At 46.9% G+C, this 16,887-nt stretch overlaps 1 protein-coding gene across 1 annotated transcript in view; it reads left to right on the top strand.

Annotated features, from left to right (window-relative positions):
- LOC131728256 (SH3 and multiple ankyrin repeat domains protein 1-like) overlaps nucleotides 1-16,681 on the top strand; it is a 40,525-nt gene extending 23,844 nt beyond the window's left edge. Inside the window, 8 exon segments of the mRNA XM_059019353.1 lie at nucleotides 1,150-1,173; nucleotides 1,824-1,880; nucleotides 5,170-5,297; nucleotides 5,406-5,529; nucleotides 6,663-7,106; nucleotides 8,198-8,756; nucleotides 9,599-11,467; nucleotides 12,037-16,681. Of these exon segments, the coding sequence (XP_058875336.1) occupies nucleotides 1,150-1,173; nucleotides 1,824-1,880; nucleotides 5,170-5,297; nucleotides 5,406-5,529; nucleotides 6,663-7,106; nucleotides 8,198-8,756; nucleotides 9,599-11,467; nucleotides 12,037-12,832 (4,001 nt within the window). The 3' untranslated portion in view covers nucleotides 12,833-16,681.
- Nucleotides 16,682-16,887: the final 206 nt, after the last annotated feature.

The raw sequence follows: 16,887 nt of genomic DNA, 5'->3' as shown, positions 1-16,887 counted from the left end.
ACTCACAGCCTCTCACAGCCTCTCACAGCCTCTCACAGACCCTCACAGACTCTCGTATACTCTCGTAGACTCCCACAGACTCCCACAGACTCCCACAGACTCTCATATACTCTCATATACTCTCATAGACTCTCATAGACTCCCATAGACTCCCATAGACTCCCATAGACTCTCATATACTCTCATATACTCTCATATACTCTCATAGACTCCCATAGACTCTCATAGACTCCCACAGACTCTCACAGACTCCCACAGACTCCCACAGCCCCTCACAGCCCCTCACAGCCTCTCACAGCCCCTCACAGACCCTCACAGCCTCTCACAGCCTCTCACAGCCTCTCACAGACCCTCACAGCCTCTCACAGCCTCTCACAGCCCCTCACAGCCCCTCACAGCCTCTCACAGCCTCTCACAGCCTCTCACAGCCTCTCACAGACCCTCACAGACCCTCACAGACCCTCACAGACCCTCACAGCCTCTCACAGCCCCTCACAGCCCCTCACAGCCTCTCACAGCCTCTCACAGCCCCTCACAGCCTCTCACAGCCTCTCACAGCCCCTCACAGCCCCTCACAGACCCTCACAGACCCTCACAGACTCTCACAGACTCTCATAGACAGTAACTGGTCATCTCTAAACCCTCTGTATAATGTATAATGAATCATCTCTAATGATCTGTGGTTAAGGTCCAGACTCCTAGATCAGTTCAGTGTCCAGTTGTGATGTCTCTGCTGATTTCATGCCTGTCGTTTTATTTCATTTTCAATGCTGTGCTTCATGGATACGGACAGTGGAGAAAGGTAGGGGCTGCACATAGAGATGCCTATTAAAATATCTGTCTGTCTGTCTATCTATCTATCTATCTATCTGTCTATCTATCTATCTGTCTATCTATCTATCTGTCTATCTATCTATCTGTCTATCTATCTATCTATCTATCTATCTATCTATCTATCTATCTATCTATCTATCTATCTGTCTGTCAATCTATCAACTATCTGTGTGTCTGTCTATCTCTATCTATCTGTGTGTCTGTGTATGTGTCTCTCGTTCTCTCCTCTCTCCTCTCCTCTCTCTCTCTCCTCTCTCTCTCCTCTCTCTCTCTCTCTCTATATTGATTTGAATTCATTGTTCTTCTCTCACTTAGCGTCTCCATGGAAGAAAAAGACAGGTTAGTGAAACTAGCAATTCTTCTTCATCTTCTTCATCATCTTCTTATTGCTATTATTACTCAGTTTGCTGGCAATACACTAGTTGTGCACGGCCGCGGGTGCAGAGGCATGCTGGGAGCTGTAGTCCTATAGCCAGGGCTGGAGCGATTCACTGTGTCTCGATGAATCGCGATGCTTTCTTTACATGATGTGTCGTAATAGAGGTCTGTATCGCTTGTGATAGGAGACCGCAGCATAAAAACTACAGCTCCCAGCATGCCTCGCCATGGTCCGCGGGTGCAGAGGCATGCTGGGAGCTGTAGTCCTATAGCCAGGGCTGGAGCGATTCACTGAGTCTCGATGAATCGCGATGCTTTCTTTACATGATGTGTCGTAATAGAGGTCTGTATCGCTTGTGATAGGAGACCGCAGCATAAAGAACTACAGCTCCCAGCATGCCTCGCCATGGCCGCGGGTGCAGAGGCATGCTGGGAGCTGTAGTCCTGTAGCCAGGGCTGTCCCGATTCACAATACAATAACTAGGGCAGCGCAGCTCGAACTGAAGAGCAGCTCCTGAACTCACAGTCAAAGCAACACAAAACTATATATAAAAAATATACCTGAAATAAAAACACACATTCTCACAGTTTTATTTTCAATTCTGTTTCAGATTACGATTCAAACCAAACGACAGAAAAGAAAAGGACTGTGTACCAAATGGCACTGAGTAAGAAATTCATTGATTTTGTTTCTACAATTAAATTGTATTCAATATTAAGACCCTGTATTCAGTATTAAGACCCTGTATTCAATATTAAGGTCCTGTATTCAGTATTAAGGTCCTGTATTCAGTATTAAGGTCCTGTATTCAATATTAAGGTCCTGTATTCAATATTAAGGTCCTGTATTCTGTATTAAGGTCCTGTATTCTGTATTAAGGTCCTGTATTCAATATTAAGGTCCTGTATTCAATATTAAGGTCCTGTATTCAGTATTAAGACCCTGTATTCAGTATTAAGACCCTGTATTCAGTATTAAGACCCTGTATTCAGTATTAAGGTCCTGTATTCAGTATTGAGGTCCTGTATTCAATATTAAGGTCCTGTATTCTGTATTAAGACCCTGTATTCAGTATTAAGGTCCTGTATTCTGTATTAAGGTCCTGTATTCAGTATTAAGGTCCTGTATTCAGTATTAAGGTCCTGTATTCAGTATTAAGACCCTGTATTCAGTATTAAGGCCCTGTATTCAGTATTAAGGTCCTGTATTCAGTATTGAGGTCCTGTATTCAGTATTAAGGTCCTGTATTCAGTATTAAGGTCCTGTATTCAGTATTAAGGTCCTGTATTCTGTATTAAGGTCCTGTATTCAGTATTAAGGCCCTGTATTCAATATTAAGACCCTGTATTCAGTATTAAGGTCCTGTATTCAGTATTAAGACCCTGTATTCTGTATTAAGACCCTGTATTCAATATTAAGGTCCTGTATTCAGTATTAAGGTCCTGTATTCAGTATTAAGACCCTGTATTCAGTATTAAGACCCTGTATTCAGTATTAAGGTCCTGTATTCAGTATTAAGGTCCTGTATTCAATATTAAGGTCCTGTATTCTGTATTAAGGTCCTGTATTCAGTATTAAGGTCCTGTATTCAGTATTAAGGTCCTGTATTCAATATTAAGGTCCTGTATTCTGTATTAAGGTCCTGTATTCAGTATTAAGGTCCTGTATTCAGTATTAAGGTCCTGTATTCAATATTAAGGTCCTGTATTCAATATTAAGGTCCTGTATTCAATATTAAGACCCTGTATTCAGTATTAAGGTCCTGTATTCAGTATTAAGACCCTGTATTCAGTATTAAGGTCCTGTATTCAATATTAAGGTCCTGTATTCTGTATTAAGACCCTGTATTCTGTATTAAGACCCTGTATTCAGTATTAAGACCCTGTATTCAGTATTAAGGTCCTGTATTCAGTATTAAGGTCCTGTATTCAATATTAAGGTCCTGTATTCAATATTAAGACCCTGTATTCAGTATTAAGATCCTGTATTCAGTATTAAGGTCCTGTATTCAGTATTAAGGTCCTGTATTCAGTATTAAGGTCCTGTATTCTGTATTAAGACCCTGTATTCAGTATTAAGGTCCTGTATTCAGTATTAAGGTCCTGTATTCAATATTAAGGTCCTGTATTCAGTATTAAGGTCCTGTATTCAATATTAAGACCCTGTATTCTGTATTAAGGTCCTGTATTCAGTATTAAGGTCCTGTATTCAATATTAAGGTCCTGTATTCAATATTAAGGTCCTGTATTCAATATTAAGGTCCTGTATTCTGTATTAAGGTCCTGTATTCTGTATTAAGGTCCTGTATTCAATATTAAGGTCCTGTATTCTGTATTAAGGTCCTGTATTCTGTATTAAGACCCTGTATTCTGTATTAAGGTCCTGTATTCAGTATTAAGACCCTGTATTCAATATTAAGGTCCTGTATTCAGTATTAAGGTCCTGTATTCAATATTAAGGTCCTGTATTCAGTATTAAGGTCCTGTATTCAATATTAAGGTCCTGTATTCAGTATTAAGGTCCTGTATTCAGTATTAAGACCCTGTATTCTGTATTAAGACCCTGTATTCAATATTAAGGTCCTGTATTCAGTATTAAGGTCCTGTATTCTGTATTAAGGTCCTGTATTCTGTATTAAGGTCCTGTATTCTGTATTAAGACCCTGTATTCTGTATTAAGACCCTGTATTCAATATTAAGGTCCTGTATTCAGTATTAAGGTCCTGTATTCTGTATTAAGGTCCTGTATTCTGTATTAAGGTCCTGTATTCTGTATTAAGACCCTGTATTCAGTATTAAGGTCCTGTATTCTGTATTAAGGTCCTGTATTCAATATTAAGGTCCTGTATTCAGTATTAAGGTCCTGTATTCAATATTAAGGTCCTGTATTCAGTATTAAGGTCCTGTATTCAGTATTAAGGTCCTGTATTCAATATTAAGGTCCTGTATTCAGTATTAAGGTCCTGTATTCAATATTAAGACCCTGTATTCTGTATTAAGACCCTGTATTCAGTATTAAGACCCTGTATTCAATATTAAGGTCCTGTATTCTGTATTAAGACCCTGTATTCAGTATTAAGACCCTGTATTCAATATTAAGGTCCTGTATTCAGTATTAAGACCCTGTATTCAGTATTAAGGTCCTGTATTCTGTATTAAGGTCCTGTATTCTGTATTAAGGTCCTGTATTCAATATTAAGGTCCTGTATTCAATATTAAGGTCCTGTATTCAATATTAAGGTCCTGTATTCTGTATTAAGGTCCTGTATTCAGTATTAAGACCCTGTATTCAGTATTAAGGTCCTGTATTCAATATTAAGGTCCTGTATTCTGTATTAAGGTCCTGTATTCTGTATTAAGGTCCTGTATTCTGTATTAAGGTCCTGTATTCAATATTAAGGTCCTGTATTCAATATTAAGGTCCTGTATTCAGTATTAAGACCCTGTATTCAGTATTAAGACCCTGTATTCAGTATTAAGGTCCTGTATTCAGTATTAAGGTCCTGTATTCAGTATTAAGGTCCTGTATTCAATATTAAGGTCCTGTATTCTGTATTAAGGTCCTGTATTCAATATTAAGGTCCTGTATTCAATATTAAGGTCCTGTATTCTGTATTAAGGTCCTGTATTCTGTATTAAGACCCTGTATTCAGTATTAAGACCCTGTATTCTGTATTAAGACCCTGTATTCAATATTAAGGTCCTGTATTCAGTATTAAGGTCCTGTATTCAGTATTAAGGTCCTGTATTCAATATTAAGGTCCTGTATTCAATATTAAGGTCCTGTATTCAATATTAAGGTCCTGTATTCTGTATTAAGACCCTGTATTCTGTATTAAGGTCCTGTATTCAGTATTAAGACCCTGTATTCAATATTAAGGTCCTGTATTCAATATTAAGGTCCTGTATTCAGTATTAAGGTCTTGTATTCAGTATTAATTTTTTATTTTCTTTCAGATAAACTCGATGAAATCTTGGCAGCTGCCCAGCAGACGATCAGCGCTAACGAGAGTTCGGGGTCACGGGGTCACGTGACCGCTGGGAAACGAGATCGGGCGCCGGGGCGAGGGTTTTTTTCGACGGAGGTTCGAGATTAAAACACACGCACACACACACACGCACGCACACGCACACGCACACACACGCACACACACAGTGATAATAATTGCTTTTTGCTTTTAAACCCTTAACAGCCCAGTTTTGACCAGTCCGGGATTGGGGTGATGTCATCGAGTTCTGGGGTCCCCTACGAGCGCCCCTCGTTCCTCTCAGGGAACCCCCATCACGCTGGTATGATGTTACGTCAAAAATCTATCGGTGAGAAATCGCTGTCTGTCTGTCTGTCCGTCCGTCTGTCCGTCTGTGCGTTAACGGAGCGCTGACCATCTTTAAAATCCATTCTCTCACCTCTTATTAGCTTTATTAACAGGATCACTGACCCCTCCCTTTAAAGGAGCGCTGACCATCTTTAAAATCCATCCTCTCACCTCTTATTAGCTTTATTAACAGGATCACTGGTCCCTCCCTTTAAAGGAGCGCTGACCATCTTTAAAATCCATCCTCTCACCTCTTATTAGCTTTATTAACAGGATCACTGGCACCTCCCTTTAAAGGAGCGCTGACCATCTTTAAAATCCATTCTCTCACCTCTTATTAGCTTTATTAACAGGATCACCGGCCCCTCCCTTTAAAGGAGCGCTGACCATCTTTAAAATCCATTCTCTCACCTCTTATTAGCTTTATTAACAGGATCTCTTTCCATGTTCATGTTTCTGGGTTTATGTCGGTCTGTCTGTCAGTGTTATGTGTTTGCTCTTATGAAATAAAATAACAAGAAATACATATATAAAATGTACAGACAGACAGACAGACAGGCAGCCAGAGAGACAGACAGGCAGACAGACAGACACACAGACAGACAGGGGCTCTGCAATGGCAATGGCAATAATGGTTCTGTGTTACACTGAGAGGCAATGGTAGCACAAGTATAGGGCAGCTGCAATGGGATACCGTTGGCTGATTTCGTTTGGAGGGGGGCGAACTTTCAATCCTCTCTCTCTTCTCCTCCCTCCATCCCTCCTCCCTCCATCCCTCCTCCCTCCATCCCTCCATCCCTCCCTCCTCCATCCCTCCATCCTCCCTCCATCCCTCCCTCCTCCATCCCTCCTCCATCCCTCCATCCCTCTTCCCTCCATCCCTCCCTCCTCCATCCCTCCATCCCTCCTCCCTCCATCCCTCCATCCCTCCCTCCTCCATCCCTCCATCCCTCTTCCCTCCATCTCTCCTCCCTCCATCCCACCATCCCTCCATCCCTCCTCACTCTATCCCTCCTCCCTCCATCCTCCCTCCATCCCTCCCTCCTCCATCCCTCCTCACTCCATCCCTCTTCCCTCCATCCCTCCTCACTCCATCCCTCCTCCCTCCATCCCTCCCTCCATCCCTCCCTCCAGGAATCACCGAAGAGGAGAAACAGTTTCTGACCCCTCCACCAGCGAAGATCACTCGAAGCCTTTCTGTCCCGGGATCTGAAGACATCCCCCCTCCCCCAACCACAGCCCCCCCCGAACCTCCTTACACCCCCGGACCCTCCACGGGCTGGGGGGGAGGAGGAGGAGGAGGAGGAGGAGGGGGCAGAGAGCAACACTACCAGCAGCCTTACCTCCCCTCTCTCCATTCAGCCAACCAGTTCACCCAGCCGGCGCAGTCAATGGGACGCAGCCAGAACGCCGACCCCAAATCTCAAAGGGGCCCCAAAGGGGGGTCCGGACAGCCCCCCAAACACCCGGGGGGCAGAGCGGAGCTGCCCAAATCCGGGGGTCCCGGTCTGGGGGAGAGGGAGAGACTGAGGAGGTCTCACAGCAATGTCCAGCCAGAGGCTCCCCAGCAGCACACAGGTGAGCCAGCGGGTGATTACAAAAACAGATTACAGATTACTTCTGATAGATTACAGGGGCTCGGTTCAAGGTGAAGGATTCCGGGTTGTAGATTTTTGTAGTGTAGAAGTTAGGCATTATCACCCTCTGAATATTGAATGAACTAGTTCTGTTTAATATTGAATTGCGTACGTCTCTCCCTGACCCCGCCCCCTTTAACTGACCCTGCCCCCTCTCCCTGACCCCGTCCCTCTCTGTGACTCCGCCCCCTCCCCCCCAGGCTCATTCAGAAGCTTTGTATCCCCCTCTATATAGAATGAACTCCCTCAGCTTCATAGTCCAATGAAAGCTGCTGAATAATGTTCCCTTGTTAACATATTGAATTCCACACCCTCTATATAGAATGAACTCCCTCAGCTTCATAGAGTCCAATGAAAGCTGCTGAATAATGTTCCCTTGTTAACATATTGAATTCCACCCCCTCTATATAGAATGAACTCCCTCAGCTTCATAGAGTCCAATGAAAGCTGCTGAATAATGTTCCCTTGTTAACATATTGAATTCCACCCCCTCTATATAGAATGAACTCCCTCAGCTTCATAGAGTCCCCGCCCCCTCTATATAACCCCGCCCCTCCCTCTGACTCCGCCCCTCCCTCTGACTCTTGGCCAGAGCTGTAGTTTTGTAAAATCCTGAATGTAACTATTGTTTGAAAAAAACTTTAAAAAGTTCTATAGTATGTTTTTACTATTTGTACCTGCGAGTACTGTGCAAAGAACTACAGCTCCCAGCATGCCTTGCTATCAGTGCTGGTGCTGAGGCATGCTGGGAGCTGTAGTTCCGCAGTTCTTTAATACAGCAAAGCTATTTGATTGCCATTCTTAGTAGCTGCTATTCTATTTAATCATTATAAACTGTGCAGCTGTTTGTTTTAGCTTTCTCCTGCGCTAAAGAACTACAGCTCCCAGCATGCCTTGCTATCAGTGCTGGTGCTGAGGCATGCTGGGAGCTGTAGTTTTTTTTCTCTTTCTTTTGATTATTTCCCTGGTTGCCCCAGTTGCTTAAGTTTCTTACATTTTTTTTCTCTTTTTTTCTTCTTGGTCTGAAAACAGGAGGAGGGGGAGGGGGAGGGGGAGGGGGAGGGGGTGCAGGGGGGCGCCCCAGCTCCAGCAGTGGGGGCAGCGGTGGGATCAATCCGTACTCCTCCAAGCCCCAAAGGAGGAAAGCACAGCTGGTGAAGCAGGGGAAGGTGGAAGGAGGGACGCTGGGAGAGAGGGGAGGAGGAGGAGGAGGAGGAGAGAGGGGAGGAGATAGAGGTGATAGGGGAGGTGAGAGGGGAGGAGATAGGGGAGGAGAGAGGGGAGGAGATAGGGGAGGAGAGAGAGGAGGAGAGAAGGACCTCAGAAAGCTAACCCCACAGCAGCCTCGTCATCACCACAGCCTGAGTGCGCAGCCCTCCTTGGAGAAGAGCTCCATCGCCATCCCCACCATCATCATCAAAGCGCCGTCCACCAGCAGCAGCGGCAAGAGCAGCCGGGGCAGCAGCGTGGAGATCGAGCCCCTGAACGAGGCGGCCGCCCAGCCCGGCCCGCGCTCCCGGGGAAGCAGCGTGGATTACACCAGCCAGTTCGGGGCCGCCATCGTGGGGGCGGCCAGGAGAGACCGAGAGAGGCGAGTCACCCCCACCCTGAAACCATCCCAACCCAACCCAACCTCAACCAAACCAATACCCAACCCAAACCCAACCCAGCCCAACCCCAACCCCAACCCCAACCCCAACCCCAACCCAAACCAACCCCAACCCCAATCCAACCCCAACCCCAACCCCAACCCCAACCCCAACCCCAACCCCAACCCAACCCAACCCCAACCCCAACCCCAACCCCAACCCCAACCCAACCCCAACCCCAACCCCAACCCAACCCAACCCAACCCCAACCCCAACCCCAACCCCAACCCCAACCTCAACCCCAACCCAACCCAACCCAACCCCAACCCCAACCCAACCCCAACCCCAACCCCAACCCCAGCCCCAGCCCCAACCCCAACCCCAACCCCAACCCCAACCTCAACCCCAACCCAGACCCAACCCCAACCTCAACCCCAACCCTAAAACCAACCCAAACCAACCCCAACCCCAACCCAACACCAACCCAACCTAACCCCAACCCAACCCAGACCCAACCCAACCCAACCCCAACCCAGACCCAACCCAACCTAACCCCAACCCTAACCCCAATCCAACACAACCCCAACCCCAACCCAACCCCAACCCCAACCCCAACCCAACCCCAACCCCTACCAAACCCGACTTTATAGAATGAATATATAGACTGAACTCATTTAGGTTCATAAAGTGCTGTATACCAAAGTCTCAAGCCACCAGTGTTAAACCAATAACTGGGCAAAGAACTACAGCTCCCAGCATCCCTCGCTATCAAAGCAGGTGCAGAGGCATGCTGGGAGCTGTAGTTCTTCATGCTGCTGTCGTTGTAACTGTCATCGATCCCCAGGTTCCAGGAAGCCAGGCGAAAATCCTCGTCCCTCTTCCTGTCCACCGACGAGGAGTCCAGCCCTCAGCCGCCCCCATCCCCCCGGCTGCGCCCCTCCAAATCCATCGACGAGGGCATGTTCTCTGGAGACAGCTACTTCCAGCAGGGGCGGGGCGGGCCCCCGGATCACTTCGGGCCCCTGGCACACCCCTCTGAGCCCCGTTCCGTCCCCGCGGATTTCTACGGCCGGGCGACGGCTTTCATCCACCCGCTGACCGGGAAGGTGCTGGACCCCTGCTCCCCCCTCGGGCTGGCTCTGGCGGCCAGGGAAAGGGCTCTGAAGGAGGGCGGGGCCGCGGGGGGAGGGGGAGGGGCCCCGGAAGAGAGGGAGAGGGGGAGAGGAAGAGGGCGGAGGGGGGAAGGAGGAGCGAGAGAAAGGACTTCCTCCCAGCCGGCTTTGGTCCCTTCTCGTCAGCGGGGTGCGGAGCAGCAGCAGCAGCAGTCGGCCGCGTGGATTTCGAGACCTCAGTCGCCCAGGAATTTCGGGGTCCCCCCTGGGGGCAGGTGGGACCGGAGGGAGAGCGGAGAAGGGGGCGGCCGGGGCTCCTCCCGGGTGCGGTTTTCGGAAGACGAGGAGCTGAAACGGAAAGGGGACGAGGACAGACAGCGGCGCCCGTCCTGCAGCAACAACGGAGAGGCGCCGAAAGACCCCACAGCCGGCGGCGCCGCGGGGGGAGGCAAAGGGGGCCTGGGGCTGATGGTCCTGCCCCCCCCGGCCCCCTCGGTCGACGCGGACGACGAGTTCGTTTTCGGGGACCCCCTCCCGCCCCCCTTGGAGTTCGCCAACAGCTTCGACCGCGGCAACAGCCATCGCCCGTCCGCCTTGAGAACTTCCGAGGATCCGCCCCCGTCCCTCTCCTCGATCCTCCCTCCGGCCCCTCCCCTCCCCCTCGCCTCCCTGACCCTCGGCAGCACCCCCCCGTCCTCCGCCACCCCCCTGCCCTCCCCGACCCACCCCCCCTCGCCCCACGCCGGAGATTCAACCGCCTCCAGCCTGACCTCTTACGACAGCGAGGTGGCCAACTTGACTCAAGCCCCTCCTCCTTCTTCTTCTTCGTCTGCCACCCACCAATCCGCCGGCCGGAATCTCGGAGCTGACTCCTCCCCCCCTGTGCAGGCTCCTCCTCCTCCTCCTCCCTCCCAGCCCCCTGCTAAAGAGGCCCACGTCAATTTTTCCGACGTGGTTTGCTCAATTCAGATCGCTCCGACTTCGCAAGGGGAGAACGTGGAAACGGTGACCGATTCTGGCATCGAGGAGCTGGACAGCCGGAGCAGCAGTGACCACCACCTAGAAACGGTCAGCAGCTTCTCCACCTTGTCCAGTTTGTCTGGTGGAGGGGGAGGGGGAGGGGGAAGGGAGGGGGCGGAGCTCCTGGACTCCTACCTCGCCTATCTGGACGGCCAGTCCTTCGAAATGGACAAGCCCCCCTTCCCGACGCACCCCCAGAAACAGCGCCCCAGACCTCACTGCCCGACCAGGACGCTGGGAAGGCATCCCACGGCTACCACCAACGACAGTTCGTCCCAGGCCAATTTCGGAGCTCCAGAGAGGCCCAAGACGCCCGACCGGAAGCAGGTGTGGGCCCCCCACCCTGACGAGTCGGCGCCCCCCCAGCCGCAGCCCCAGCCGTCCCTGTATTTCCACCCCCCACCCCCGGCCCATGTTCTCAAGGGAGGAGCCATGTCCAGCATGAAGGCCAGTATTATCAATGAGCTCAGTACCAAACTGCAGCTGATGGGAGGGGAGACGTGGACCAGACCATCTCTGGATTCAGCAGGGGGGGGGACGGGCTCCTTGGGATCGCAGCAGCGGATTGGCAGCAGGCACAGGTAACGGGCCGGACCATTTTTGTTACCACTTATATATATATTTTTTTGCGTTGCTTTGACTGTGAGTTCAGGAGCTGCTCTTCAGTTCGAGCTGCGCTGCCGTAGTTATTGTATTGTGAATCGCTCCAGCCCTGGATATAGGACTACAGCACCCAGCATGCCTCTGCACCCGCGGCCATGGCGAGGGATGCTGGGAGCTGTAGTTCTTTATGCTGCGGTCTCCTATCACAGTACAAATCATTTCAACACGTCAATTCAGCTGCCTGCCGTAGACTAATGTGGACGAGATCATCTTTATATTAGCGATAGCGCCATCTAGTGCACAGCTAGTGTACTACCAGCAAAGTACATATTTATTGAAATGTATTATTATTATTATTATTATTATTATTATTATTATTATTATTATATATTTAATTTGTTTTGCTAACTCTCTCCTCTCCCCTCTCTCCTCTCTCTCTCCTCTCTCTCTCTCTCCTCTCTCCTCTCTCTCCTCTCTCTCCTCTCTCCTCTCTCTCTCCTCTCTCCTCTCTTCTCTCTCCTCTCTCTCCTCCCTCCCCCTCCCCTAGACTCTCCCAAGATTCCCCAACCCTCAGCCCCCCCCAAAAGCCCTCCCCCTGCTCCTCCCCCCCTCCCACCTTCCAGTCCTGGTCTCCCCCTAAACCCCAATCCCCCCTCGCCTCCCCCTACTCCCCCACGGCTCCCCCCCTCTCCTACCTCCCCAGCTCCCCTGCCCCCCCTCACCACAGACCCCCTCACCGTCACAAAGCCCTCGACTTCCATCACGTGTCCCGTTCAGTGGAGCGCGTCTCCAGCCCCGCGCGACACCGGAGGTCTCCCCTCCCGCTCGCATCCCAGCTCCCCCAGTCGAACCGACCCCCGCCCAGCCCCCCGCGCCCCTCCTCCCTCCCCCTCCTCCCCTCCTCCTCCTCCCCCCCGCTCTACCCCTCCCTCTTCGACCTGCGGGGCTCCCCTGCCCATCGCCGGCAGCTGGGGGACCCCTATTTCTCCCCCTCGCCCCCTCTCCTCCCAGAACCCTCTTTTTCCTCGTCCCGCTCCCTCTCCCCGACCCACTTCCTGTCGGAGGCTCCTCCCCCTTCCCCTCTCCTCCTCCTCTCTCCTCTCCTCTCCCCTCCTGACAAGCCCTTCTCCTCCAAGCCCCTCCCGTACTGGTCCAAGTTCGACGTCGCCGATTGGCTGGAGTATTTGAACCTGGCGGAACACCGGGAGCGTTTCCTCGACAACGAGATCGACGGGTCGCATCTGCCCTCGCTCAGCAAAGAGGATTACTGCGATCTGGGAGTGAACCGGGTGGGGCATCGAATGAATATAGAGAGAGCTCTGAAGAGAGTGCTGGAGAGGTGATAGAGAGAGGAGGAGAGAGAGGAGAGGGAGAGAGAGGAGAGAGGAGAGGAGAGAGGAGAGAGAGGAGAGAGGGGAGAGAGAGGAGAGAGGAGAGGAGAGAGAGGAGAGAGGAGAGAGGAGAGGAGAGAGAGAGGAGGAGAGAGGAGAGAGAGGAGAGAGGGGAGAGAGAGGAGAGGAGAGGAGAGAGAGAGAGAGGAGGGGAGGGGAGGGGAGGGGAGAAGATCAATTTTTCGGACAATTTTTAATTCCTGATATCTTGACTGTGATTGAAGATTCGTTAACAGAATCAGCTGTGATCGATGACTTTGGACCCAAATCAGCTGCTATCTGCTGACGTTTGATGATTTAATAACAAAATCATCGGATATCCGACTGGGATCGATGATTTATATCAGAGAAAGTCAGCTGCTGCGCTGTGATGTTTGACTGACGTTTTGTTTGAGATGTGATTCTGGAGGAGAGACCAGAGAGGCGATCAAGAGGAGAGAGAACAGAGAAGAGGGATTTTTCACAATGTTTAATGAAAATCTGCTCATGTCTGGTTATCTATGAACAAAATCAGCTGATATTTGACAGAATTTTATGATTTATGAACAAAATCAGCTGATATTTGACAGAATTTTATGATTTATGAACAAAATCAGCTGATATTTGACAGAATGGTATGATTGATTAACAAAATCAGCTGATATGTGACTGTGGTGATATTTGATAATGTGATTTGGGGGGAGGGAGGGAGATATTTGAATGTATTCAATGATATTTGATGAAATCTCGTGCTATGTGACAATGTTACATAATCTGGGGCGACTCGTGCTGATATGCGACAATCCTTGATGATATCAGCGGGTATTTAATAAAATCAACTGATATCTGATGAAATCAGTGGGTATTTAATAAAATCACCTGATATTTGATTAAATCAGCTGGTATTTGATATCTGTTGCTCTAGGGGATATCAGTTGATTTTACTGATTTGACTCTGTATTAGACGATATAAGCCAGTTCTCTCCTGATATCACTTGATTTCTGATGATATTTGACAAAACACGATGGTGTTTGGCAACATTTTGAGAGGGGTTTGATGGATTCATACCTACACACTGTTTTCTGTGTCTCTCTGTCTGCAGAATGCAGTATTTATTTAAAAAAACAAGGGCTGTCTATCTATCTATCTATCTATCTATCTATCTATCTATCTATCTATCTATCTGTCTGTCTCTATCCCTCTTCTCCATGTGAAACAACGTTCTCTCTTCCTTTCTCCTCTCATTCTTTCTTTCTCATTTCTTTCTTTCTCTCTGTTTCTGTTCCTCGTGTGATTTGGAGAATGAGAGAGAGAGAGAAAAGGGAGAGGAGGAGAGGGAAGGAGAGAGGAGAAAGGAGAGAGGAGAGGAGAGGAAAGGGGTCGAAATATTTCAAACAGATTTTCAAGTCAGGAACAGAAAAACTAAAACAATGTTAAAATTAAATATTATCAAAAACTCAATGAAAGTGAGAAAAGAATACAATACAAATACCCCCCCTCCCCTCCCGACACCCCCTTAATCACCCTGAGAGCTTATTATTATTATTATTATTATTATTATTATTATTATTATTATTATTATTATTATTATTATTATTACTGCAATCACTCAAACACTGGCTTTGTATTTCAGATATTTGTATAGTTTTGTGTTGCTTTGACTGTGAGTTCAGGAGCTGCTCTTCAGTTCTAGCTGCGCTGCCCTAGTTATTGTATTGTGAATCGGGACAGCCCTGGCTATAGGACTACAGCTCCCAGCATGCCTCTGCACCCGCGGCCATGGCGAGGCATGCTGGGGGCTGTAGTTCTTTATGCTGCGGTCTCCTATCACAAGCGATACAGACCTCTATTACGACACATCATGTAAAGAAAGCATCGCGATTCATCGAGACACAGTGAATCGCTCCAGCCCTGGCTATAGGACTACAGCTCCCAGCATGCCTCTGCACCCGCGGCCGTGGCGAGGCATGCTGGGAGCTGTAGTTCTTTATGCTGCGGTCTCCTATCACAAGCGATACAGACCTCTATTACGACACATCATGTAAAGAAAGCATCGCGATTCATCGAGACACAGTGAATCGCTCCAGCCCTGGCTTATAGGACTACAGCTCCCAGCATGCCTCTGGCGAGGGATGCTGGGAGCTGTAGTTCTTTAACTCTAGAGCTGTGCTGTGGTCTTGTATCGCAATACAAAGCATTTCAACACGTCAGTTCAGCTGCCTGCCATAGGGCACAGACTTAGCAACAAAAATAATATATATATAAGAACAATATTTGAGTGATTGCGATAAGGAGGGAGGGATTGGAAACAGAATTACAAAGTTGAGGGAGGGGGAGCAGTTGAAATTGTTCGGATCTGCTTTCGAATCTGAAAAGACATTTTTGTAGCAAAAGAAACTGAAGGAAAAAAACAACAAAAAACTGATAATTAAAATAAATGAAAGTCTTCCAGATGCTTCAATATCAGATTAAGAATAAGATATTTATAATTATAACAATAGCTGGTATTCCTGTTAGCGATAGTATTATTATTATTATTATTATTATTATTATTATTATTATTATTATTATTATTGAAATATTTTAATAAGCTGGCATTAAAGGCGAGAGAAACGAGGGTTCGAATGTATTTTGAATTAATTTCTTGATATTTTGATGTTATTTTGAAAATTATAAAAATCTGTAAGAAATTAATTCAAAACGACCTTCAAACAGCTGGTGGCTATTTCTATAGAAATCTTTAAAAACAATTAAATAAATACAAGATGTGAATTAATCTGTCAGATACCTTCTCCGAGAGCTTCATTTGGATGTTCAGTGCTGGCTTTTATTGATTTGTTTCTCATTCTCGTGTTTGTGAAAATTAATAATAATATTTAAAAAAGAAAAACGTTTTATTTTTTTCTATGTGTAAAAAAATAATAATAATGAAATCGGAGACGAAATGTATTTTAAAAGGGGATTTGAGGGGGAGGAGGTCAAGATAAGGTCAAGGGTCATCCTGACTCATATATTCGGGGGAGGGGGGGCTGGGGGGGATGGGGGGGCTGGGGGGGGGGTGTCAAACTTGCATCACGAAATTGAAACGTTTTATCATTAACAAAGAAACTATCAACGGGCTGAATTCTGAATACTAATAGAACCCCATCAATAAGTCTATTGAATATCAAGACCCTGTATTCAATATTAAGACCCTGTATTCTGTATTAAGGTCCTGTATTCAGTATTAAGACCCTGTATTCAGTATTAAGACCCTGTATTCAATATTAAGGCCCTGTATTCAATATTACGGTCCTGTATTCTGTATTAAGGTCCTGTATTCAATATTAAGACCCTGTATTCAGTATTAAGACCCTGTATTCAGTATTAAGACCCTGTATTCAATATTAAGGCCCTGTATTCAATATTACGGTCCTGTATTCTGTATTAAGGTCCTGTATTCAATATTAAGGTCCTGTATTCAATATTAAGGTCCTGTATTCAGTATTAAGACCCTGTATTCAATATTAAGGTCCTGTATTCAGTATCAAGACCCTGTATTCAGTATTAAGGTCCTGTATTCAGTATTAAGGTCCTGTATTCAGTATTAAGGTCCTGTATTCTGTATTAAGGTCCTGTATTCAGTATTAAGGCCCTGTATTCAGTATTAAGACCCTGTATTTAGTATTTAAAGACAGTTGGATGTTATGAAATGGGATGCAGGTTTGACAATAGAATTTCCATAACTAACAAAGAATCATATTTATCTGTAAGAATTTTAAAAAAATCAATTATTACGATTATCAAATTAAAACAAATAAAAACGACATTAATAAGAAGCAGCTGGGTGAGTCGAGTATTATTATTATTATTATTATTATTATTATTATTATTATTATTATTATTATTATTAATGACGTTACAGTGCTATCAGATCATACATGAAACACAGTTTTATTGTCATTTATATATAAAATAAACTTTACTACACTTCAGTATAGTTTATCACAGGATAATTTACCACACGTTACCACACTTTACCACACTT

This window comes from Acipenser ruthenus, unplaced genomic scaffold (assembly GCF_902713425.1).
Source record: "Acipenser ruthenus unplaced genomic scaffold, fAciRut3.2 maternal haplotype, whole genome shotgun sequence".
NCBI classification, from domain to species: Eukaryota; Metazoa; Chordata; class Actinopteri; order Acipenseriformes; family Acipenseridae; genus Acipenser; species Acipenser ruthenus.
Note: the sequence above shows the minus strand (reverse complement) of the source record. Positions and strands in the feature narration are given on the sequence as shown.